This window comes from Caretta caretta, chromosome 1 (genome assembly GCF_965140235.1).
Source record: "Caretta caretta isolate rCarCar2 chromosome 1, rCarCar1.hap1, whole genome shotgun sequence".
Lineage (NCBI taxonomy): Eukaryota > Metazoa > Chordata > Testudines > Cheloniidae > Caretta > Caretta caretta.
In genome coordinates this window covers 120,047,133-120,071,779 of record NC_134206.1, presented here as the reverse complement: position 1 = coordinate 120,071,779, position 24,647 = coordinate 120,047,133, and the positions used below count along the sequence as shown (strand labels likewise).

Genomic DNA, 24,647 nt, shown 5'->3' with positions numbered 1-24,647 from the left:
TAAGTTAATTGTATCCAATTTGCAAATTAATTCCAATTCAACAGTCTCTCACTGGAGTCTGGTTTTGAAGTTTTTCTGTTGTAATATCGCAACTTTCATGTCTGTAATCGCGTGACCAGAGAGATTGAAGTGTTCTCCAACTGGTTTATGAATGTTATAATTCTTGACATCTGATTTGTGTCCATTTATTCTTTTACGTAGAGACTGTCCAGGAAGATCACCGATGGACTGTAGTTTCCTCAGGAAGTCAGTGGTGTCTCGAAGGTAGCTGGGAGTGCTGGTAGCGTAGGGCCTGAGGAGGGAATCTACATAGCCAGACAATCCTGCTCGTTCACCTGCACATCCACCAATGTGATATATGCCATCATGTGCCAGCAATGCCCCTCTGCCATGTACATTGGTCAAACTGGACAGTCTCTACGTAAAATAAATGGACAAAAAAAAAAGGGGGGGGGGAACCTGGATTTGTCCTGGAAATGGCCCACCTTGATTATCATACACATTGTAAGGAGAGTGATCACTTTAGATACGCTATTACCAGCAGGAGAATGGGTGGGGCGAGAGAAAACCTTTTGTAGTGGTAAACACCCATTTTTTCACGGTTTGCGCGTATAAAAAGATCTTCTGTACTTTCCTCAGTATGCATCCGATGAAGTGAGCTGTAGCTCACGAAAGCTTATGCTCAAATAAATTGGTTAGTCTCCAAGGTGCCACAAGTACTCCTTTTCTTTTTATAGAGTCATAGCAGCCATCACTCACAGGCTGTTTGGAGTGCTCACAGGAAGGCTCACCAGGTGGGAGGTAAACTTTTCCTAAGGCCTATTGTTTTTTCCTAATGGCCCATTGCACTGAATAGGCCCTTCCCCACCCACTATCTAGACTGAAAGCATCTTGTCTAGTGGGCATTACCCAGATGTAACTACATTTGAAATACACTTGAAATAGTCAATATTCATACATGCATATAGTACAAATAGGATAATCATGTACAGCAAATCATAACCTTTCCAATGACACGTTGCATGACTTATATTGCATAAAATACAATTATGTCATAATCATATCATAATAGTATCACTGCAAAGAATACGGGGTGCAGTGTCACACCTGTAATTAGGTAAATATGAAATTTTACAGTGCACCCTAAACTATCAGGTTGAAATCCTGACTCAACTGAAGTGTGAGAGAAATAACGCATATTGGAATACACACCTTATATAAAGTTTAATTATTTTTATTTCCTTACATGGGTTTCATCTTGAGGTTTTAACGTAACTTTTCCTCTGTCAAGATGAAACTTTCAAAGATAAATAGAGCCCTGTGCGGATATAAATTTATATCCAGGGATGCGGCTATCCGCAGATATAAATCAGTATCCATGGAACTGCAGGGCTCTCCTGGGAATGGCAGCAGCAAAAGGAGCAAAACATGTGGCTACTGCCGCTCCCAGAAGCCAGCGCCCCGTGCCAGTAGCTCCTCTGGCACGGCTGTACTACCCCCAGCCCTTCCACACAGCAGTCTGCATTTCCTGTCTGGGGGCTTTCACGCTGCTTGAACCCCAGCAAGTGACCTGCACCCACATGCTTAAGAGGAAGTTGAACAAACCCCAACCTCACTGCCAGTCTGACTCAGGGGTGTAGCCGTGGATGGGCCTGTGTGGGACACAGTCAACCCACTTAGCATCCAGCACACCCAAATTGGAGCCGGAGCCCCCCAAATCCACAGGCTGGGACTCCCAACCCTGCTCAGTGTCTGTCTGGTGTCCGCCCAGCTGCGTCCCTCTCCTGCCAGTGCTACCTGCTGCTGCCCCCAGTCTCTGGCCCCAGTGCCTGGGGTTTGCAGGTCTGGGCGGGTCTAGTGCTGGGGCTGGAGACTGGGGCAGCAGCACATGGCGCCGGCAGGGGAGGGAAACAGCCGGGCGGACGGACACTGAGCCGGGGTTGGGAGGGATGGGCGGAGCTAGAGCCCTGGCGGGGCCCCCCTCCATCCCACAGGTACGCCCCGCAGCCTCATCTTCGGGTGCCTTCTGAGCGATAAGGGCCAGCTAAAGGGGTGGGAGATGTGGGTCCCCCTCCCTCCTGCCTCCCCTCCTCTCACACCCCCGTCATTGCCCACCCCCCCAAAAGTCAGGGCACACCCAGTTTTCCTGTCCTAGCTATGACACTGGTCTGACCTAGGAGAAAATTCCTTCTAGATCCCACATATGGCGATCAGTTAGACCCTGAGCATGTGAGCAAGAACCAGTCAAACTAGCAGCTGAGAGAGAATGCTCAGTGCCACCTTAAGGTCCTGTCCCTCCCCACCCAATGTTCCGTCTCCAACCCTGGCTATCTCTGATGTTTCAGAGGAAGGAGATTAAAAGAATCCACCCAAATACACTGAGGGAAAAATCCCTTCCAGACCCCTGCAGATAGCCAGTTGAAATCCTGAAGCATGCTTTTAGGAACATAAGACACAAACTAGAGGTGAGCCCCAGGCCCCTAGGGCTGTTAAGCCCTGCCCCCTATCATCACAAGTGTTAAGGGACAAGAAGATTTGTCATTTCCCTGGGACCTGTTGCACCATTAATGCCTGCCATTGTCCAGAAAAGGTGTGAAGGCAGACTTCCTGACAGAGACTTCTTTGGAGATTCCAAGAGCTGGGCTGATGGAGAATGGAAAAGACATGCCTCCTCCATCTCCTCCTCCAGCAGGTTTTAGCACAGGAGTTTGTATGCAGGAAACCCTGCTTGGCAAACTAACTGCCACCAGCCACCACTGAGTACAAACACACAACCTATATTTAGACAGAGATCACTCCCTTCTGGGGATTGGGAGCTAGCAGCACCTTTGAAACAATTCTCCCTCGCCAGAGCAACTAAACATCAAAAATCCTCCACCAGCACCAGGAACAGTCTTCCTTTCACTGTTTCGCCTCTGACAGGTCAGGCATCAGCACTGCTTTTCATCTCCGTCAGCTGCAGCAGAAATTGTCAGATAAGAAAATCTGTACTATCTAACACATTGTCTAGTATCTGAAATCGAGATGGAATTACAGGACAGGATTTTATAACCTTCCCCACATTCTCCACTATGAAAAATTCATTCGTAGGGGAAATATATATATAGCTTCTGTTGGAGCTTTATTCTTGTATTTTTGATTTTTTTCCCCTCTAAGTGAAATCTGGTTAAATGAATATCAGTTAAATGAATAATTCTGTTAAAAGAAGGCATTTTCCGTGCCCCAACCAATATGTTGTGAGGAAATGGAGACTGGAGACTGAGTGTTTTCAGAAGGGGAAGAGGTGACAGCAGCACTTAAGAAAGAAAGGGAGAAACACACTGAGATGGTGTGATTAATTGTGATCTGTGAGGGCTATAGTTGAGAAATAGGAAGTTAAAACTGAGTTTAGATAGGGTATCAGTTAGGGGAGATGCTTTTGTTCATAGAGAATATGGAACATAGTGATGGCTTTGACCTAACCTTCACATATGAAGATTGCATTAACAGAGAGAGAGAGAGAGAGAGAGATTCATACAAAGTCCAGTCCCTATTGACTGAAGAAAAGAGATAACTAAATGCCTCTTTGTGTGTGCACTTTATAATTTTGGAAGGCATTCTTAGATGCCATTTGATGGGAGTTTGCTCCCAACATTGGTCTAAAATAGCCCCAATTTGACAACTTTTCTAGACACGGGAAATAACATCTATTGGAGAGCCTGTTTGAGAAGGACTGAGGGAATGTTTCCCAGAACAATGAAGAGGGGGCAAAGAATTTTTTTGTAGGTGAATTATTATTTTAAAGCTGCTGGAGTTTTGTTGTTGTATTAATCGTGTTAGGGCACCTAGAGCCTTATATATGAATATTTATTATTATATCATCATATTATTTAAATATAAATAAATAAGAACCTGCACACATAAACAGATACATTTAGTGGTAGGAGAGATTGAAAATGTGTCCGCTTACATACGGAGTCAAAGAAGATTGAGGCCCTTGGATTCAAAACAGCACTGAAATAATATATATTACTGATTTTCCAAATTAAGAAGGTAGTAAACCCCTCAGCTCACTCATCGAAGAAAGGAATATTATAATTATTATTAGATCTATTGGCATTCAGGTATGTTCTTGTCCTTTCCCAAAACAGAAAGAAGACACAACCCTACTCTTAAATGTTTATAAGCCAAGGCCCAATCCTTAAATTGATCCCTTATTGATGTAACCTAAATTGATATAAGACAGGTTTAACTCAATTTAAGAATCATAGAATCATAGAATACCAGGGCTGGAAGGGACCTCAGGAGGTCATCTAGTCCAACCCCCTGCTCAAAGCAGGACCAATCCCCAACTAAATCATCCCAGCCAGGGCTTTGTCAAGCCTGATCTTAAAAACCTCAAAGGAAGGAGATTCCACCACCTCCCTAGGTAACGCATTCCAGTGTTTCACCACCCTCCTAGTGAAAAAGTTTTTCCTAATATCCAACCTAAACCTCCCCAACTGCAACTTGAGACCATTACTCCTTGTTCTGTCATCAGCTACCATTGAGAACAGTCTAGAGCCATCCTCTTTGGAACCCCCTTTCAGGTAGTTGAAAGCAGCTATCAAATCCCACCTCATTCTTCTCTTCTGCAGGGTAAACAATCCCAGTTCCCTCAGTCTCTCCTCATAAGTCATGTGTTCCAGTCCCCGAATCATTTTTGTTGCCCTCCGCTGGACTCTCTCCAATTTTTCCACATCCTTCTTGTAGTGTGGGGCCCAAAACTGGACACAGTACTCCAGATGAGGCCTCACCAATGTTGAATAGAGTGGAACGATCACGTCCCTCGATGTGCTGGCAATGCCCCTACATATACATCCCAAAATGCCATTGGCCTTCTTGGCAAAAAAGGCACACTGTTGACTCATATCCAGCTTCTCGTCCACTGTCACTCCTAGGTCCTTTTCTGCAGAACTGCTGCCTAGCCATTCAGTCCCTCGTCTGTAGCGGTGCATGAGGATCTTCCGTCCTAAGTGCAGGACGCTGCACTTGTCCTTGTTGAACCTCATCAGATTTCTTTTGGCCCAATCCTCTAATTTGTCTAGGTCCGTCTGTATCCTATCCCTACCCTCCAGCATATCTACCTCTCCTTCCAGTTTAGTGTCATCTGCAAACTTGCTAAGGGTGCAATCCACACCATCCTCCAGATCATTTATGAAGATATTGAACAAAACCGGCCCGAGGACCGACCCTTGGGGCACTCCACTTGATACCGGCTGCCAACTAGACATGGAGCCATTGATCACTACCCGTTGAACCCAACAATCTAGCCAGCTTTCTATCCACCTTAGAGTCCATTCATCCAGCCCATACTTCTTTAACTTGCTGGCAAGAATACTGTGGGAGACCGTGTCAAAAGCTTTACTAAAGTCAAGGAACAACACGTCCACCGCTTTCCCCTCATCCACAGAGCCAGTTATCTCGTCATAGAAGGCAATTAGATTAGTCAGGCATGACTTGCCCTTGGTGAATCCATGCTGACTGTTCCTGATTGCTTTCCTCTCCTCTAAGTGCTTCAGAATTGATTCCTTGAGGACCTGCTCCATGATTTTTCCAGGGACTGAGGTGAGGTTGACTGGCCTGTAGTTCCCAGGATCTTCCTTCCCTTTTTTAAAGATGGGCACTACATTAGCCTTTTTCCAGTCATCCCGGGACTTCCCCGGATTGCCATGAGTTTTCAAAGATAATGGCCAATGGCTCTGCAATCACAGCCGCCAACTCCTTTAGCACTCTCGGATGCGGCGCATCCGGCCCCATGGACTTGTGTTCGTCCAGCTTTTCTAAATTGTCCAGACCACTTCTTTCTCCACAGAGGGCTGGTCACTTCCTCCCCATGCTGTGCTGCCCAGTGCAGTAGTCTGGGAGCTGACCTTGTTTGTGAAGACAGAGGCACAAAAAGCATTGAATACATTAGCTTTTTCCACATCCTCTGTCACTAGGTTGCCTCCCTCATTCAGTAAGGGGCCCACACTTTCCTTGACTTTCTTCTTGTTGCTAACATATCTGAAGAAACCCTTCTTGTTACTCTTAACATCTCTTGCTAGCTGCAACTCCAGGTGTGATTTGGCCTTCCTGATTTAACTCCTGCATGCCCGAGCAATATTTTTATACTCTTCCCTGGTCATTTGTCCAATCTTCCACTTCTTGTAAGCTTTTTTTTTGTGTTTAAGATCAGCAAGGATTTCACTGTTAAGCCAAGCTGGTTGCCTACCATATCTACTATTCTTTCTACACATCGGGATGGTTTGTCCCTGTAACCCCAATAAAGATTTTTTAAAATACAGCCAGCTCTCCTGGACTCCTTTCCCCCTCATGTTATTCTCCCAGGGGATCCTGCCCATCAGTTCCCTGAGGGAGTCAAAGTCTGCTTTTCTGAAGTCCAGGGTCCGTATTCTGCTGCTCTCCTTTCTTCCCTGTGTCAGGATCCTGAACTCGACCATCTCATGGTCATTGCCTCCCAGGTTCCCATCCACTTTAGCTTCCCCTACTAATTCTTTCTGGTTTGTGAGCAGCAGGTCAAGAACAGCTCTGCCCCTAGTTGGTTCCTCCAGCACTTGCACCAGGAAATTGTCCCCTATGCTTTCCAAAAACTTCTTGGATTGTCTGTGCACCACTGTATTGCTCTCCCAGCAGATATCAGGGTGATTGAAGTCTCCCCCCAGGGCCTGCGATCTAGTAACTTCCGTGAGTTTCTGGAAGAAAGCCTCGTCCACTTCATCCCCCTGGTCCGGTGGTCTATAGCAGACTCCCACCACAACATCACCCACCAAGTCTTTCTTATTCCAATCACATCATAATTCCTTGACTGTGCCAGGACTTCTAGTTCTCCCTGCTTGTTTCCCAGGCTTCTTACATTTGTGTATAGCACTTGAGATAACTCGCTGATTGTCCCTCTTTCTCAGAATGAGGCAGGAGCCCTGCCCTCTCGCGCGCTCCTGCTTCCTCCCGGTATCCCACTTCCCCACTTACCTCAGGGCTTTGGTCTCCTTCCCCCAGTGAACCTAGTTTAAAGCCCTCCTCACTAGGTTAGCCAGCCTGCTTGCGAAGATGCTCTTCCCTCTCTTCGTTAGGTGGAGCCCGTCTCTGCCCAGCACTCCTCCTTCTTGGAACACCATCCCATGGTCAAAGAATCCAAAGCCTTCTCTCCGAAACCACCTGGGTAGCCATTCGTTGACTTCCATGATTCGACGGTCTCTACCCAGGCCTTTTCCTTCCATGGGGAGGATGGATGAGAACACCACTTGCGCCTCAAACTCCTTTAACCTTCTTCCCAGAGCCACGTAGTCCGCAGTGATCCGCTCAAGGTCATTCTTGGCAGTATCATTGGTGCCGACGTGGAGAAGCAGGAAGAGTGTCCACACAGGGTTGTCCCACCATTTAACTAAATCAACTAAAAATACACTGTTAGTTAAAATGATGCAATTTTTAATATAGGCAAGATATAAGGTGGGTATTCCACATACCTCAGTTGTGAGTTCCGACTTGCTGTACATCTGTACCCGTGTTTGCAAGAAAACAAGTGAATCCATATTTCCAACATCATAACATTAATATCAGTTAAGAATCAGATTTCTTTACTAGGTTTTAATTTGTGTTAAATGAGTCACTCCTCTTATTCTATTTTTTTCCTAATATTTTATCTTTTTCTAATATTTTTTCTAATATTTTGCATAGGATTGTTACAACAATTAAGCTGAAGAAAAGCATCCTAACTGACCCAATTCTTTGAGCTTCAAGAGACTTTCTTGCATCTTTGTATGATTTGCATTGTAATTGCACAATGGGCTTCTGCTTCAGTAAATCCAATACTCCAGTATTCATCTTACAGAAAGAACCAAAAGTGGGGAATGTTGCAGAAGATTATTTGCGAAAAAACACTGAAGAAATCCAGTTAGGAGACAGGACTCACTTATTTCAAAATACAGAAAAAATTAAGTTTGAACAAACAGAAAATAGTATTAGAAATAGTGCAGAAACTCACACGGATTCCTATTCTGATAATGCATTACACTGTGTGACTTATGTTAAAGAAACTGATGGTTTAGAAATGACAGATGTGGAATGAGATTTGATGATATAATTCAGGACTTGATCCAGCCTGAACAAATGAATATGGCATAAAAATATTCTAATTAGTCTACCAAATAACAAATAAAAACAAAATAATGTTCAATAGCTGAGTCAAATAACCATAATCGAATACACTTTCGATTTCAAGATCTATTATTTGGCAATCTTTGGAGTAATTTTTATCATTGTTAAAAGTTCTCTCTTCCCATCCACGACAAATCAAATGTCTTAAAGCATGTTCTTATTTTGGGGAGTATGACGGGATGCACAATCCCCACATTAGGCCTGAAGGTGTTCAACGACAATACTGGGCCCAAATAGCTCTGCCCTTCCAGCCTCCAGAGCATGCTCCAACTGAAGAGGAAACTTAAAAGGGAGCAACTCAGTTCAGAAGAGGGAGGCTAATGGACAAGTGTACCAAAGAAGCCTCCCTGTGAAGACTAAGGCCTTGTCTATACAACATAGTTTTGTCAGCAAAAGGCGGCTTTTGCTGACAAAACACTGCAAGTTTACATCCTACAAAGCTACATTTGGCAGCAAAACGTTGCTGTTTCGCTGACAAAGTAAAATCACCTTGACGAGACGCAAAAAGCTTTTTGCGGAAAAGTTAAAGTGACAAAGCATCAGTGTTCGTTATGTCAATATAACTGTCCCCCCAGTATCCCATAATGCCTGCCGTGACTGCTCTGCTCACTGTTTTGAACTCGGCTGCCCTGCAGGCAGTGTTCCCTTTAATTTTTCCCACCCATGTATGGAATGAATTTTGTTACGTGCATCAATATGGAGGTGATGTGTGATACATCACCTTCATATTGGTGCACATAACAATATTCATGTGGTGGGGGTGGGGCCAAAGGGTTCGGAGTCTGGGAGGGAGCTCAGGGCAGGGGCAGAGGGTTGGGGTGCAGAGGTTTGAGGGCTCCGGCTGGGGGTAAGGGCTCTGGGGTGGGGCTGGGGATGAAGGGTTTGGGTTGTAGGAGGCTGCTCCAGGGCTATGGCGGGGAGAGAGGACTACCCTCCACTTCTCTCTTCCCACAGCAGCACCTGGGCTGGGGGGGGAGAGGCACCTCTCCCCACTGTGGCAGCTCCAGGACTGGGACCGCAGGATAGGTGCCCCTCCCCTGGCAGGTCCGGGCCGGGGCTGGGTTCGCGCCGGGGGACGAGCACTGCACGTCTGTCTGCCTTGAAGAAGTGGCGGAGGGAAGTCTAGTCTCTGGCTTAGGCTGGACTCCCCTGGCTACTGGGTTCACTAGCAGCCTCTCCTCTTGGGCCACCTTCAACTTTTTAAGCTCCCCTTCTCCAAGTAGGGCATGCTCTGCACGTGTGCCTAATTTGCACTGAGTGCAGGGATGCTCATAAGGCTAACTGTCAGTGGGATGGGGGCATGTCCCATCGCATTCTACCCTCCCTCTGCCCCTCCACCTCCAGTCCCTCTCAAGACCAGAAAAGTTTCTTGTTCAAGCATCAACCCAGTCCCAATGTTTCAGGGGGAAAAAAAAATCGGCATTTGCATGCTCCTTCCTGTCTCAGTGCTGCATCTGGAAGCTAGCTATAAGGCTGGAGTGCTAGATACCAGCACATAATCCTGGGGCTAGAGTCCTTTAAAGAGTGTAGCCACTGTAAGGGCACTGTCTGTAACTAGGGAGTAAGGACTACCAAGCAGGTAATACATGAGGGTGTCCACAGTCCACTTTATTGCCAGAGTTTCTTTCTCAATAACAGAATATGCTTTCTCCCTGGGGAACAACTGAAGGCAAAGAGCAGAAAAAGTCCTGGGAGAGCACTGCTCTCAGGCCAGTGTCAGATATGTCCGTATTCATCACATTGTCTCAACAGGCTTTTTGGTGTCTTTGCCCTGTAGCAAATCAGTCCAGGGTGCTGTGATAGATGCAAAGCTGGGGATGAGCCAATGATAATATCCCACCAACCTCAGGAGATAGCATATGTGTCTTCTGGTCTGGGATGGAGGTCAGGAGTTAAACACATGGACTTTCTCTATCATTGATTTTACAAGACTTCCTTCTTCCTGATACACTAAATAAGTCACTTCTTACACTTGGCAGGTGAGGAGGTAGAGCTTGAGGGGAGTACGCCTATGGACCCTCTCTTTGCCATACAACCCTCTGTGTAGTTGCACTCCATCAATGAGCACTCTTTCCTCATGTGCCTCTGTTGCCCACAGGCAGGGGTGTGCGCAGGAATAAAAATGTGACTGCTTTTGGAGAGACACGTTCTGCGCCCCTGCCATGGTCCCAGACCCAGAGGAGCTATCAGCTGTTGCCCAGGGCCAGAGGAACTCTGTGCTCCTGCCAATTATTGGGGGGACATGTGCCCGTGCTTGCCCCCCCTTGTGCATGCCCCTGCCCACAGGAATAGCAGATTACCAAGCTTATGTCTGCAGGCTCCCTTTTGACAGGGGACTTATTTATACTATGAGGGAGACCTTTGTCTGAGCTCAAGGACTCCAGCCCAGTTGTTTGTGTCACTGGGCAGTTATCTGGGTAATACTTCATCTGAGCTCACCCATGTGTCTTGCCACGGTCTCTCTCTCTCTCTCTCCTCATGTGGGTAGGTCTTCTGGGGTGCCATGTCTGCTGGGGGAATCTGCTGTTGGTAGACCTAGTTGGCAAGTGGACGGAGGCTACGTGTTTCCCATCTCCAGGGACCTTTTGACTACGAGAAAATTATCTATCAGTTGCTTTGTGTCTGACAACAACTCAGGGCAATGCCAGAGAACCCACTCCCAGCCCCTCTCTGAAAGTATGAGCATGAGATGCTCTATGAGGACCAACTCTGCAACTTGAGTCCTGGAACGCTCCTGGAGGTGAAGCCATTGCCAGCAATGCTCTTTTAAACCTTGCACCTCCAAGCATGCCCCCTTGTGGTAGGTCTCTGTCCTAAAGTTCTGTCAATGTGTCTCTTTGGTAATATCCAGATATTCCAAAATAGCAATCTTCACCCAATTGTAGTCTCTAGCCTGTTCCGAGCCAAGGTTACAGCAGGCCAACTGTGCCTGTCTCATTAGGTAGGGAGCTAAAACTAACACCTGATGCTCCAGAGGTCACTGAGATGCCAATGCTGCCCTCTCAAAGGTGATGAAGAATGCATCCAGAGCACTGTTGGGGCCAATCTTAGTTAACTTCTGGCACAAGTGAGAGTTCCTCCCGGTGTATTGGGCCCTACCAGGCCTCCCTGTGCAGGGGCTGGGGTTTTTAACTGCGGCAAAAAGTCTCTCTAGAGTTCTTGCTGGTCGGTCACAATCTCTTTCAGCAACTCCTGCTGTGCTGACTGGGCCTGCTGCTGAGCCATCCAAAGCTGCAATATCTGCTGCTGGCATTGGATGGCCTGCTGCTGTTGCCATTCCTCCATCTAGTGCTCAGGATCCATCTCAACCGATGCCCCCTCTCCAAGGACTAGCACAAAACCTGTCTCTCTCTCAAGGCAGTGTACTGTATCAGGCACAGAGCATCATGCCTGGATCCTTCACCACCCGTAGTCAGCTGGCTCTCAGCCCGGGCTCAGCTGTCACCTCTTTACATCTCTTGTCCTTGGAGCCCTCAGTCCTGGGCAAGCTCACTGTCCCCTGCGGCAGTTGAACTCACTCCTGGGTCCCTTTCTGAGTCTAATTACTCCAGTCCCTGGCACTGTTGCTTAGGTCCAGGCAGCTAGGGGGCAGAGATGGAGAGCAGATGGCCAGAGCCCCTCTCAGGGCTGCATGTCCCCCTACCCTAAACAAGGGGAAGGAAAGGCTCGTCACTGCCTTGGGATGTGTTCCTGATGTCAGGTATGACACAATCGCTTTGTGAGAAGCATTCACCCATGGTGGATACGGTGTTTCTGCCTTTTTTTCAGACAAACCACAAAGGCTTGTCGCTGACCCCAGCAGGAGTCGGTCCCGCAGAACAGACGCTATCAGCCCAACCCTGCCTCGCTCACAGAAGGACACACACAGAGCAAAATCCCTTCCTGCCCCTGCCGTGCGCAGCCTGGTCTGGCTCAGCCCCCGGCCCCAGCGCGGCAGAGCTCCCCTCACGCTTCGCCAGTGGAACCAAGCACCGCGCAGCTGAGCCTCGCCTTCTCCCGCCAAAGCCCCCACTCGCTCACGTGACCTACCAAGTCGCCTGGCAAGCCCCGCCCCCCGTGCGTGAGAGGGACGCGGTGTCTCCTCTTCTCCCTTCCCCCGCGTCACCGAGCGATTCGCTGGGGGAACGTCAGGTCCCAGCTGCGGCGCGGGGCCGGAAGGGTTTGGGATGCGCACCGAGGACAGACGGTCGATATAACGGGCCGCGTGGGAACGGGAGGCGGCTGGAGTCTTCCGCCGTGAGTAGTGACCTGACCCCGCTACAGGCACCGGCGCTCGGGGTTTCTTGCTCTCCTGGCACAGCCGGGCGCGGCCCTACCCTGCCACCCGCCCCTGGTCTGCGTCCCAGCGGTCTGCCGTCGGAGGGTGCGTAACAGGAGGGCACGTCCCCCCCCCACCCCCACTTGCCCCCCCGGCGCTGCCAAGCTTCCCTGCCCCGCCCCCCTCGAGCCGGCGGAACGTCACACCCAGCGCGTTCCGCCACCGCGGAGCTAAAATAGCCTCGGGCGGGGCCCCTCCGTCGCGCTCCCGCCCTGCCCGCGGCTCCTGCGCCCGGCAGGGTTGGTAACTCCGGTGCCAAGGAGCGACTGGGCCCGGAACTGACCTATGCCCGCTCCTCTCTAGCGCGGTCCCTGAAGCGGGGCGGGGGGGAAGAGTGACCTTGACAAGACGACGCGTTTTAGTGTCCAGGGCCATTTAAATCCTGCACGTATTAGCTGGACCACTTTACTGACTCCTTAAAAAGTTAACCTGCATATTTGTGGCAGACTAGATTGTTAAATACTTCTACTGCTCTTGAGGGAATTCCGTGCCAACAAAATAAAAATTTTGCACACGTTTTGAAATGTTGCACCATTCTGCAAATTTTATTTGTCAATACATAAATGTGGAGGCTTCGGCATGGGAGTGGGGACCACAGGCCATTGGCTACACAGAAGTGGGAGATCACCCTATAGCTCCCCCTCAGATACAGAGCTGAGGAGTGGTTGGCCCTGCCCCTCTATGCCAGGCACACCAGATGTGGACAGGCAGACTCCTAGTGTGGGAGCAGATCCAAGTGCTGGGTGAGAGGGTTCTGTGTGGGGCAGTCTGGCTGCTAGCAGCTTGGATACAGCTGTGTGTGTGTGGGAGGGGATCTTGATGAACAGGGGCTGGTTGGAAGGTTCCGGGTGCAGGAGCAATGGCACTCTGCAGTAGCGTCCAGGGGAAGGTGGTTGTGGCTCAGCGGGAGGTCCAGGTGCTGGGGAGTGGGGCTTGGTGGGGTGGGGGTCTGGGTATAGCTGGTTTGGGCTCAGTGTGGTGGGGCATGTGACCACTCTTGTGGCTTCCCTTTGCTTCCCCAGCAGTAAGTCACTTTTCTGCAGAGAAGCAAAGAAATCTGGAGAAGAGGGGACCATGAATTCTGCGCATGCGCAGTGGCACAGAATTCCCCCAGGATCAATGTTAATGACAGTATTGTAAAATTACATTGTAGGGGGGGAAACAAATACAATCAGATACTATACTTTCCTCCCCTTCCTCACTTCTAGTAATATGCAGCAAGAGGAAACAGCCTTCTATAGCCCCATCTTAGATACTGACCATGCACCTGTGGTGGAATACCATCATCATATCTGGGAGAAGGAAATCTACCTTGAAAACACATTCATTGTGGTAGCATCACTATTTGGTATCCTGGGAAGAAAGTGAGTACAGCATGATTGCCTTTAGTGATGTGTTTGTACTGGAGCAGTGCGGATTATGAACATCTTATACTAAACTTTGACAGACCTGCCTCTCCTTTCACAAGTTATCTGATAATTTTATTAAAACCATGGTAATCCTATCATCCCTGAAGAACTATTTTCAGTTATTTTATGTCCTCAAGATTTCAGCAGCTGGCTTCAAGTGTACAGCAAACAGAGGACTCATTCTACAGTCTGTTTCTAGTGATGTTTACCAGAATTTGGCTGTGGAAGATTGGATTCATGACAACATGAATTTAGAGAACAGACAGGTTCTTTTCCTTTGGAGAAATTCTCCCACTGTGGTGATTGGGAGACACCAGAATCCCTGGCAGGAATGTAACCTCAAGATAATGAGGAAGAAGAACATAAAACTAGCTCGAAGGAGAAGTGGGGGAGGGACGGTTTACCATGATCTGGGCAATATCAATTTTACTTTCTTCACATCCAAGAAAAAATATGAGCGAATGGAAAACTTAAAATTGGTTGTTAGGGCTCTAAAAGGATTGCAACCCCAGTTAGATGTGTATGCCACTGACAGATTTGATCTTTTGCTAGATGGGAATTTTAAAATCTCAGGTACTGCTGCAAAGCTAGGAAAGACGGTTGCTTATCATCACTGCACTTTGCTATGCAATGCAGATAGGTTTCTTTTATCTGCTGTACTGAAGAGTCCTTACAAGGGGATAAAAAGCAATGCCACTCCTAGCATGCCTGCTTTAGTGAAAAATCTCTTTGAAGAGGATCCTACGTTAACATGTGAGATGGTCATGGATGCTGTTGCTGCAGAATATGCAAGATGCCATCAAATTGACCATCATATTACCCTAATAAACCCAGCCGATGAGACAGTGTTTCCTGGAATTAATAATAAAACCAAAGAACTACAAACCTGGGAATGGATATATGGCAAGACACCAAAATTTAGTATTAGCAGTTGCTTTAACATAGTGTATGAACATATTCTCCTTGAAGTTAAAGTGGATATTCATGTAAAGCATGGGAGAATTGAAGTTTGTAACATAGATTTGCCAGAGCAGTGGCTGCCACCAGCAATGTGCAATGAACTAGAGAAAAACCTAATTGGCAGTAAGTTTTGCCCCAGTGAAACCACAGTATTAGCAAGTGCTCTGCTGAGAATATGGCCACAAAACTATGAGTTGCACAGGAAGTGGAGTCTCTTATGTGAGAATGTGATGACACTAATGTGATTTTCATAATGAAAGTGTAAGTCACATCTCTGATATGGACTAGTGCATGATTTACTAAAAACGTAGAATAAAATGTTTATTTTCAGTATGTTGTGCAAGTTGATTTTATAGGAGTAAGTTACCACTGAAGTAACTTTCTCTTGATTTATCCACTAACGTTCTTGGAGTCTAGTGCTTTAGTTCATGACTGATTGTGTAACTACTAATTAGACTGATTATAAAACTAAATTTCATATCACCACTGTCAACATGAAACTATTTCTCAATTACTGAAGCCTGAACATGTACTTAGTCACCCAAATACATGAAGATACTTCAGACTAGATCTATATGCTAAGAGTTCACATCTCAGAGGCAGTGACTTGCTGGAAAGCTATATTGGATTTGGACAGAATGATAGTTTGTTTTAAAAAGACTGAAGCCACTAGACTAATATGAGGTGGTATTTTGATACGTTTGTTAACTTCTAAGAGTTTAAAGTTAAATGTATACATGGAGTATCCGCATGATCTACATTTTAGGCTCTAAATTAAATTTTATTCTAGACTTCCATCTTATGGTCTACATGGTAAAGTTTGCATGTTAACATCATGAAAAAAATCAGTATCAGTAAATAATGGGCCATGCACCTGTGACCAGCTCAGACATCATGCAGGAGAACTGCATTTTGATTCCTGTGTCTTGCTCTCTGGGATGGTTCTAGTCCTCAACTGGAAGGATAATGGCCACAAAGCAGGACCACACATTTAGACAGTCTGATCAAGTATGACATATTCTGTTCAGTTATCTTCCATTTATCGGTATGTGGGCCCCTCAGTACATGCACTGCCATTAGTATTCAAATAAGTTAATCACTGAAATGGAGACTTTTGAAGGGTGTTAAATTGTGGTGTGATTGCCAAATGGTATTTCACAGAGGACTCTGCACAAATATTCACTGATTTTACAGCTCTCCACCTTGTTTTAGAAGGAAACAATTGGCCTTAATTATCTAGTTAACTAAGCTACAGTTTAACATGGTTTCAGAGTAACAGCCGTGTTAGTCTGTATTCACAAAAAGAAAAGGAGTACTTGTGGCACCTTAGAGACTAACCAATTTATTTGAGCATAAGCTTTTGTGAGCTACAGCTCACTTCATCGGATGCATACTGTGGAAAATACAGAAGATGTTCTTATACATACAAACCATGAAAAAATGGGTGTTTACCACTACAAAAGGTTTTCTCTCCCCCCACCCCACTCTCCTGCTGGTAATAGCTTATCTAAAGTGATCACTCTCCTTACAATGTGTATGATAATCAAGGTGAGCCATTTCCAGCGCAAATCCAGGGTTTAACAAGAACATCTGAGGAACCGGGGGAGGGGGGTGGAACAAGGGGAAATAGGTTACCTTGCATAATGACTTAGCCACTCCCAGTCTCTATTCAAGCCTAAGTTAATTGTATCCAATTTGCAAATGAATTCCAATTCAACAGTCTCTCGCTGGAGTCTGGTTTTGAAGTTTTTCTGTTGTAATATCGCAACTTTCAGGTGTAATCACATGACCAGAGAGATTGAAGTGTTCTCAGACTGGTTTATGAATGTTCTAATTCTTGACATCTGATTTGTGTCCATTTATTCTTTTACGTAGAGACTGTCCAGTTTGACCAATGTACATGGTGTTTTCCTTCAATCCTATTGTTTTTTCTTTAAAGTATAATACTAAAGACAGTTGCCTAACTTCTATATATTTGGATTTTCTGTGTTGGATCAAAAACATCTAAGTTTGTGAAGCGTGTATAATTTACAGAAACGTAACTAGTTTCCTAAGCACTTGTGAACTTTTAGCACTGCTAATTCATCATATTTGATACAGTAGAACCTCAGAGTTTACGAACACCTTGGGAATGGAGGTTGTTTGTAACTCCGAAATGTTCGTAATTCTGGACAACATATTATGGTTTTTCTTTCAAAAGTTTAGAACTGTACCTTGGCTTAATATAGCTTTGAAACTTTACTATGCAGAAGAAAAATGCTGGTTTTAACTATCTTAATTTAAATGAAACTAGCACAGAAACAGTTTCCTTACCTTGCAATTTTTTTAACTTTCCCTTTTAGTTGTTTACATTTAACACAGTACTGTACTGTATTTGCTTTTTTGTTTTGTCGCTGCCCGATTGTGTACTTCTGGTTCCAAATGAGGTGTGTGGTTGACTAGTCAGTTTGGAACTCTGGTGTTCATAACTCTGAGGTTCTACTGTACCTTGCTTTAAAGTGTTACCCCATTTAGTTTAGAAATTCTATTAATTCACACTGCAAGTAATCAAAAATATAAAAAAATATAGTTTATTCCATAAAAAGTGTACACTACATGTAATTGAGAGAAATTTAAAAGCAGGCATTTAAAGGTTGTAAGAGCAGTAATTAAATAACGGAAATATTTGGTCATGTTTTCTTTGTATGTTTAGTATGAAAGACATCCACTGTTGTTTCATGACATGGTCTCAAATCAAAGTCACAGTATCCAAGGCAAAAACGACCCTGCAAAAAGGAACACAATTTTAGAATAAGCCATGTTGTAGTTCAAATTCATTCAAAAGAAAATACACACCTACCTGTGGTTTCTTAAAATAATCAAGCCCTCTTCCAATCTTAATCATCCATCCATTGTTGAATCTATTTAAAAAATTCCCAATATTATTCCATCTTCACAAGTTTACAAACTGTAGGTACATTTAACATAATTAGGAAAAAAACCGTAATATCTACAAGTTATGCAAATTCCTCCCACCATTTCAATCAAAATTTCTAGCTAGAGTAGATGTCAACTGTATAATACAGCAATGTCTTGTTTTAAAAACTAGATCCCAGCGGTCCCAAAGTTGAACACAGTATAAAACTATGAAGAACCTACTTTAGTGGATAAAGTAACTGCCTTCTGCTTTGAATGACATTTGTAACCATGGTTATAGATAATTTGTCAAGATTAAATAATTTGGAATTTATTGGTTTTCTGCATCACCAACCTTATTTCTCGATCATGAATTGAAGATGAAAATGAGACATTCAGTGTTACTCCATAGTTCTTTAGTGATTGCTTTATTTCTTCTAGGCTACTTGTCTGTTGACTCTTTCCACTACCCTGTTAAGAGTAAAAGTTGTTTTTTCATCTTGCATGTTCCAATTGTGTCCATTTACCTTCTTCAATTCACTAACACCACTTTGTTCTTACTCTTATCTAAGTCTCAAAATGCTTTATGAAGGCAGATAAATTATACTCATTTTTGCAGATGGGATGACTGAGGTACAGTGACTACCGTGGCCAAAATCACATAAGCAAGCCAATGACTGATTATGCACAAAGACTCAGTTCTCCCTCAGGGTCCCATGCGCTAACCATTAGATATGCTGCCTCTCCAGTACACTGGATTATCTGTTCAGATTAAGATTTGGGCTAGAATGAGTATAATGACAATGAGAGGGTTTATACTTGTCATAATCCCAAAATATCAAAATGTATCCAGGCCTTCCTCATTATAAAGAGTCTCCCAGCAGAATTTATTTAATGGTGTTTCTTACAATAGACAGTCAACTAGGACAATATAAACATCTTTCTTCCAGGGTCACTTCCACTTAGGATGCCACATAAGTAGAATTTATTAGTTAGCAAAATATTTGGAATTACACTATTCAGTGTTTGTTAAATCCTCTTGACCTGATTGCATCTCCTGTTGAAGGAGAGGGGCCCTCAGTCTATCAAATATTGGTAAATATGAATAATAGATATTATACATGAAGTCTAGATACTTACTTCATCATAGGAAGTTAGGAGGTGGATAGTTTTCACTCTGCAGGGCCCCTTAACAAGCATCTCACAGAATCTTAAGAAGTTGTAGAACTGTAAGAGTTAGTTTGATTATTTAATAACTGAAAAAAATTGTTAGTTTTATAGATAAACTACATTCAAGATCCACTTGCCTGGTGAACATGTCTGATGTATGGGTCCTCTACCCAAACTTCTGTAACGGTCTCATTAAGGTAGTCTTGGAAAACCTTCTCATAGCTGAAACCAGTTGAATTTTCTTCAATTTTAATTTGCTGGTGGTATTTACCATCTAAAAAAGAAGTATCCTTCACTAAACAAGACAGTGCAATCATACACTTGTATTCTATAAATCCTAGGTAACTGTATTGTAACTTCAGATGTACAAGTGCATCATTTCATGAACATTTAAAAGAATTTACAGTACAACTTCATACCTTCTCTTTCTTTTTCAATATGTTTTTTAATAGCTTCAGCTCTCTTCATGTATTCAGGTATTTTTTGTCTGTAATGAGCTTTTTTTGTTTCATCTTTTGTAGCTGTGAATCAAAAATATTCAGATTATCTCAAAAAAGGAGGACAACTACGTCTGGTAATTATTCCCCAGGATATAAAGTCCTCTAATTTTTTTTTCATTCAACAGTCTAAAGGAGAGGAGAGAGATCCTCTACTGGACCTACATCCATGCCCAAGAGCCAGACCCTTTACTATTTGATTCTCAATATTTTTCATTGTGTACCTAGGCTTGGCAGAATTTGATATTTTTTAAAAATAATTTTGACTGGTAATATCAATGTTTATTTTAATCACTTTTAAAATTTTCACAGTTCCAGAAAATTATGGGTGGGTGGTGAGACAACAATTATTTAATGAAAGTAGGAGTTGAGATTCAACAAATTAAAGCTTTTTAATGGTTAAAACACAAATTATGAACATCACATGTCAAAATATACAAATTAAATATCCTTAAATGAATTTCTGTAAATTTTGATTATTATTCATGGAAATACTTTGTTAGTACACAAATATTTTGTGTGTTTCTGGTGAAATCAACCCTTACCAACATTTATCAATACAAATCTAAACCTTCCAAGCCTGCATATACCCCAGGATAAGCTTCTTGAACCTGTGTGTGTGTGTGGGGGGGGCTTGGCTACACTTGCATGTTACAGCACAATAAAGGACCCTGGGTGCACCAGCTCACTACCCATCCACACTGGCAAGACACAGAGTGCTCTGACTCCACGGCTTCAGCACTGCTGGTACTCCACCTCTGCGAGTGGAATAACATTTGCTGTGGTGCCAGTGTGAACGAGGTGTTGTTTTACTGCGCTCTGATCAGCCTCCGGAAATGTCCCATAATCCCCTTAAGTCAAGTGGCTGCTCTTATCATTGTTTGGAATTGGCTGTAGGAATGCGGAAATGCCCCTTAAAAGCTCCGTTTCTGACAGCGGCTGCTGGCTGCTTATCTCCTTCCAGACAACGCAACCATTACTGTGGAATGCTGTGTGAGAGAGAGAGAGAGAGAGAGGCAGGGGAGGGTCTGTTGCTGTCTGAACTTACAAGACAGCATGCTGACATGCTCTCAGCCCCCCAAAAACCCACTCTCTCCCCACCACATACACACAACACACTCTGTCACACTCCACCCCCCCCCCCATTTGAAAAGCACAGTTGCAGCCACTTTGCATGCTGGGATAGCTGCCCATAATGCACCACTCCCAATGCCACTGCAAATGCTGCAAACGTGGCCATGCCAGTGCGCTTGAAGCTGTCAGTGTGGACAGACTGCAGCGCTTTCCCTACTGCGCTCTGTGAAGGCGGTTTTAACTCAAAGCGCTCTACATCTGCAAGCGTAGCCAGTAGTGTTCTTAGCACTTGTCTACATTTAAAATGCTATAGTGGTGCTGCTGTAGCACTTCAGTGAGGATGCTATCTACACTGACAGGACGGGTTCTCCCCAGTGTAGGTAATCTCTCACGGACCTTGTTCTATCTACAGCCAGGGTTAGGTCGGTTTAGCTGCATTGTCCAGGGGTGTGGATTTTTTACACCCCCTGAGAGATTTAGTTACTGATCTAATTTCCTAGTGTAGACGAGGCCTTAGTCATTTATGAAGAGAGACCCAACACAGGCACATATAACCATAACATGCACATCACCGCCTCTCTAAGCATGTAGCACATACATTAATGTTATTAGGGCTCATCTACACTTAAAACACTTCAGTAGCACAGCTGTGTGGCTTCAGCCTAGACACTTCCTAAGCCAAGGGGAGGGGTTCTCCACCTCCCCAAGAGGCAGTAGCTAGGTTGTGAGAAGAATTCTTCGGGCACCATCTACACAGGGATTTGGGTCGGTTTAACTACACCAGGTAGGGGTGTGGATTTTTCACACCTCTGACCAACATAGTTAAGACAACGTCATTTTCTAGTATAGACCAGGCCTTAAAGAGGCAGCACCTGCAGGTCAGCCAGAGCTGGGCTCCCTCCCGCCACGCGCTCTCCGCAACCCCGGAGAAAATGACAGCCCCCAGCCCCAAACGTTTGCAAGCTCAGGAAGGAGCAGCGTTAATTCTGCCGGGGGGGTTGCATTGGCGCTGCGGCTCCCGACCTTTGCCGGCGAAGCGGGGCGGGCAGGAAGCCAGCCCCGGCTCTGGGTGGGGTGAGCTACAGCGCTGGAGGGGAGGTAGGGGCCACGCCGCAGAGCCCGGGTGTGGGGATCCAGCCCGTCGGTACCTTTCAGCACCTGCAGCAGCAGGTCAATCCCCTCCTGGTAACACACCAGCGACTCCTGGAAGCGGGACGCCGAGTCCAGCTCCACCGCCCGCTTCAGCGTCGCCACCGCCGGGGGCTCCAGCGCGGCCACCGCGCCCGGACCGGCCTGGGACATGGGGGCAAGCGGCACCCGGCGGGCATCGAACCCCCAACCTGAACCAAGCCTGCGCGCGCCACCAGCCACCACTTCCGGGAGCCAGGCGGAGCTGGGGGAGGCGGTCACGTGATTTTCAGGACCCAGAAAAACCCGAAGCGGCCGCCGGTGTCGCGCTTTATTCCTTCCCCTCCCTCGCGCCGGAAGTAGTCGGAACCAAAGTGCAGCGGCTTCTGGGCGTCGATCTTAGTGGCTGCCGGAATCCGGAAATAACATTCGGGGCCAAGATGGCGGCAGCAGCGCTGGGCTGCGTTGCTAAGAGACCCCCGGCCGCCTGGAGAGTGAGTGGGGCGCAGAGCTGGGGGGTTTCCCTGTGCTGGTCGCCGTGGGAGTGGGGGGCGTGAGAGTGGGACCCGGCCCTGCAGCCCCTGGCCTCCCATTGCCCCGGCTGCTGCGCTCCGTGCTCCGCTTCCCTGGCCCCTTGAGCCCCTGGTGAAAGGGTCGCAGGACTGGGGCTCTTGCCCCTCCGAGCTATCCTGGGCCACGCTAGGGCGGGCTGCAGCCTGATTCCCCTGGGACCGTCCCTCCAGAGCGGGTCAGCCCCAGTGAGTTGCGCTGCCTGATCGCGCTCAGAGTGCGTGTCCCGACTCACCGAGGTTTTCCTCGTTTGCAGGGCCAGAAGCACGCCTGCCGTTCTGCAGCCTCCGTTCTAGTGAAACCAGGGGTTGTGTCCTCATTTCACTAGACACCAGGAGCAGAAACACAGGCTTTAAAAGGTTTCAAAAGTATTTGGTTTCATTAAGCAAGACTATGCTAAATGTCTCGGTGTCAGAACACCCACTGATATAATACGGGCACAGTATTGTATCGGTTATCCTGGTTGCACAATGGGACCCTGATCCTAATTTAGTCATTTCACGGTTTTATGTACAATACAAATGTTAATAATTTTCTCCTTGAATAAATTTAACAAATCATGCCATAACTTTTTTAGACTCTGGCAAAAAGCAGCATGGAATCACTGACTTGGACAGGATGGATTCGCCATAAATTTACTAAGTCAAGAATTCCAGCTTCAGTAAGCACAATATTTAAAGATTTGAAAGCATGTTTTGGGTTTGTTTATACCTTTAATTTTTTTAGTAAGACTAATTTGTAACAGTACTGAGCAATACCATTGTTAAACCAGAGAGATATGCACTCAGATTCTTGTATGAAAAACCAGTGTCTGATTGTAGTTGATTTTATTTCTGAAACAGGGCATTCTTGAGTCATAAGCCTGTCACAATCATCTTACAAAGTTGGGTCCCAGTCCTACAACTAGACCTCTGCTCTTATGTGTTCATATATATATGGTTGAAGAATCATGCCCCCAAAGACTAGGCTATATATGAGTGGAGGATCATGACCCCAAACTTATTGTATCTTTACGCAAACTGTCATGAGGAAACACTTGAAATAATTTTAGGTTATTTGGAGATTAGCTTTTTTAATACTATGGTCATATGTTGCTGCTTTGCCTTTCTGGAAGGGACGCTTATTAGAAATTTAGGGGGGGTTGCCACATTTTCTTTCTAGTGAAAGACTAAAATATATTTTAGGGGAATATTTTTACAGCAAGATATTGTTGGATTCAGTAACTGTTGAAATGTTTAAAAATAAAAAAACAAAACCATGCCTTTTGTGAACTACTTATTTGTAGGTATTTCAGCCACGGCCTTCAGATCATGAAAAATACGGAGGTGATCCTCAGCAGCCTCACAAACTGCATCTTGTCACTAGAATCAAAAGTGGAATAGGTCGTCCATATTGGGAAAAGAAGATAATACATGATCTTGGACTGGATAAAGTATACTTTCTAATTTACTTTATTTCATGTTTATCATGCACATCTGTAAAGTAATTAGCCTAGAAATTTAGGGCAAAATTCTTTTCTCAGATCTTCAAATCCTATTGAAATCAAAAGGATTACTCACAATAATAAAGTTGAGCAAATAGGTAGGCATTTGCATGATTGGAGCCTAGACGTATGGATCTCCCATGGATATTAATAGGAAATAAGCATTTGTATTAATGAAGATGTTAGTGAATCCCAAAAGTTTAATGAATTTTAGCACACTTATTTTCAAGAAGTGTGAATTTCCCAAAGTAGTTTAATTTTGTGTACTATGTTCTTCTTTTATTGATGTGTGAATTCTTCAGTTGAATACATCAGTTCCTAGAGACATAAATTGCTTTTTCAAAGTGAGTTTGTAACATTCTGCATTGTTTATAGGCAAATCAGCCCAGAGTGCACAAAAATATCCCATCTGTGAATGGAAAACTGAAAGTCATAAAGCATCTAATAAGGTTTGTTAACTTTTCCTTTAACCAGCAACAATTAAAATAACTTGTTACCATAGTCCATGTTTTAAACAAATTCTCTTATCTGTAGAATTCAGCCCCTGAAACTGCCTCATGGAATTCCCACAGAAGAGGAAATGCCAGATACCTTACTTAAGAGCACAGGAGAATTAGTAATTCGGCGGCATCTGAAATGCGTGGAACAAAAAGCAATTAAATCGTAGTATGCACTGACTATTCTCACTTTTGTAAAATTATTTAACCAATAAATTGGGAGTTGTGTCTACAGTAACTCCTCACTTAAAGTTTCGTTGTTACATTGCTGATCAATTAGAGAACATGCTCATTTAAAGTTGTGCAATGCTCCCTTGTAACGTTGTTTGGCAGCCGCCTGCTTTGTCCACTGCTTGCAGGAAGAGCAGCCAGTTGGAGCTAGCTGGTGGGGGCTTGGAACCAGGGTGGACCGACAGCCCCTCATCAGCTCGCCGCACCCCTAAGTTCCCTGTGCAGCAGCCGCCCAGCAGG

The 24,647-nt window shown here is 45.2% G+C and overlaps 3 protein-coding genes across 7 annotated transcripts; 2 read left to right on the top strand and 1 right to left on the bottom strand.

Moving 5' to 3' along the window:
- Positions 1-12,266: 12,266 nt before the first annotated feature.
- On the top strand, positions 12,267-18,091 carry LIPT1 (lipoyltransferase 1). 2 transcript variants are annotated; one of them, XM_048858143.2, is made up of 2 exons: positions 12,267-12,411; positions 13,702-18,091. In XM_048858143.2, exon 2 carries the CDS (start codon positions 13,986-13,988, stop codon positions 15,105-15,107), a length of 1,122 nt encoding a protein of 373 aa, XP_048714100.1. In that variant the 5' UTR covers positions 12,267-12,411; positions 13,702-13,985; the 3' UTR covers positions 15,108-18,091. The 2 variants fall into 2 exon arrangements, with proteins under 2 accessions (XP_048714100.1, XP_048714096.1); XM_048858139.2 differs by having other exon boundaries at positions 12,288-12,538.
- Positions 17,412-21,891, bottom strand: MITD1 (microtubule interacting and trafficking domain containing 1). 3 transcript variants are annotated; one of them, XM_075130614.1, is made up of 7 exons: positions 21,647-21,891; positions 19,347-19,448; positions 19,065-19,201; positions 18,898-18,984; positions 18,113-18,228; positions 17,702-17,762; positions 17,412-17,627 (listed from the first exon to the last, which is right to left on the bottom strand). In XM_075130614.1, the coding sequence occupies exons 1-7, from the start codon at positions 21,798-21,800 to the stop codon at positions 17,532-17,534; spliced, it is 753 nt and encodes a 250-aa protein (XP_074986715.1). In that variant the 5' UTR covers positions 21,801-21,891; the 3' UTR covers positions 17,412-17,531. The 3 variants fall into 3 exon arrangements, with proteins under 3 accessions (XP_074986715.1, XP_048714136.1, XP_048714127.1); XM_048858179.2 differs by lacking the exon at positions 17,702-17,762; XM_048858170.2 differs by lacking the exon at positions 18,898-18,984.
- Positions 21,892-21,999: 108 nt separating this feature from the next.
- On the top strand, positions 22,000-24,427 carry MRPL30 (mitochondrial ribosomal protein L30). 2 transcript variants are annotated; one of them, XM_048858190.1, is made up of 5 exons: positions 22,000-22,120; positions 22,774-22,857; positions 23,482-23,628; positions 24,055-24,128; positions 24,214-24,427. In XM_048858190.1, the coding sequence occupies exons 1-5, from the start codon at positions 22,067-22,069 to the stop codon at positions 24,344-24,346; spliced, it is 492 nt and encodes a 163-aa protein (XP_048714147.1). In that variant the 5' UTR covers positions 22,000-22,066; the 3' UTR covers positions 24,347-24,427. The 2 variants fall into 2 exon arrangements, with proteins under 2 accessions (XP_048714147.1, XP_048714155.1); XM_048858198.2 differs by lacking the exon at positions 22,000-22,120 and adding an exon at positions 22,466-22,555.
- The last annotated feature ends 220 nt before the right edge of the window (positions 24,428-24,647 follow it).

Excerpts from the sequence above, each read along its gene's own strand:
- LIPT1 (XM_048858143.2), top strand. The coding sequence starts at position 13,986 with ATGGTAATCCTATCATCCCTGAAGAACTATTTTCAGTTATTTTATGTC.
- MITD1 (XM_075130614.1), bottom strand. The coding sequence starts at position 21,800 with ATGTCCCAGGCCGGTCCGGGCGCGGTGGCCGCGCTGGAGCCCCCGGCG. Across the intron at positions 19,449-21,646 it reads GCTGCTGCAGGTGCTGAAAG|CTACAAAAGATGAAACAAAA; the intron begins GTACCGACGGGC and ends TTTGATTCACAG. Across the intron at positions 17,628-17,701 it reads ATTATTTTAAGAAACCACAG|GGTCGTTTTTGCCTTGGATA; the intron begins GTAGGTGTGTAT and ends TCCTTTTTGCAG.
- MRPL30 (XM_048858190.1), top strand. The coding sequence starts at position 22,067 with ATGGCGGCAGCAGCGCTGGGCTGCGTTGCTAAGAGACCCCCGGCCGCC. Across the intron at positions 22,121-22,773 it reads GACCCCCGGCCGCCTGGAGA|ACTCTGGCAAAAAGCAGCAT; the intron begins GTGAGTGGGGCG and ends TAACTTTTTTAG. Across the intron at positions 23,629-24,054 it reads ATGATCTTGGACTGGATAAA|GCAAATCAGCCCAGAGTGCA; the intron begins GTATACTTTCTA and ends CATTGTTTATAG.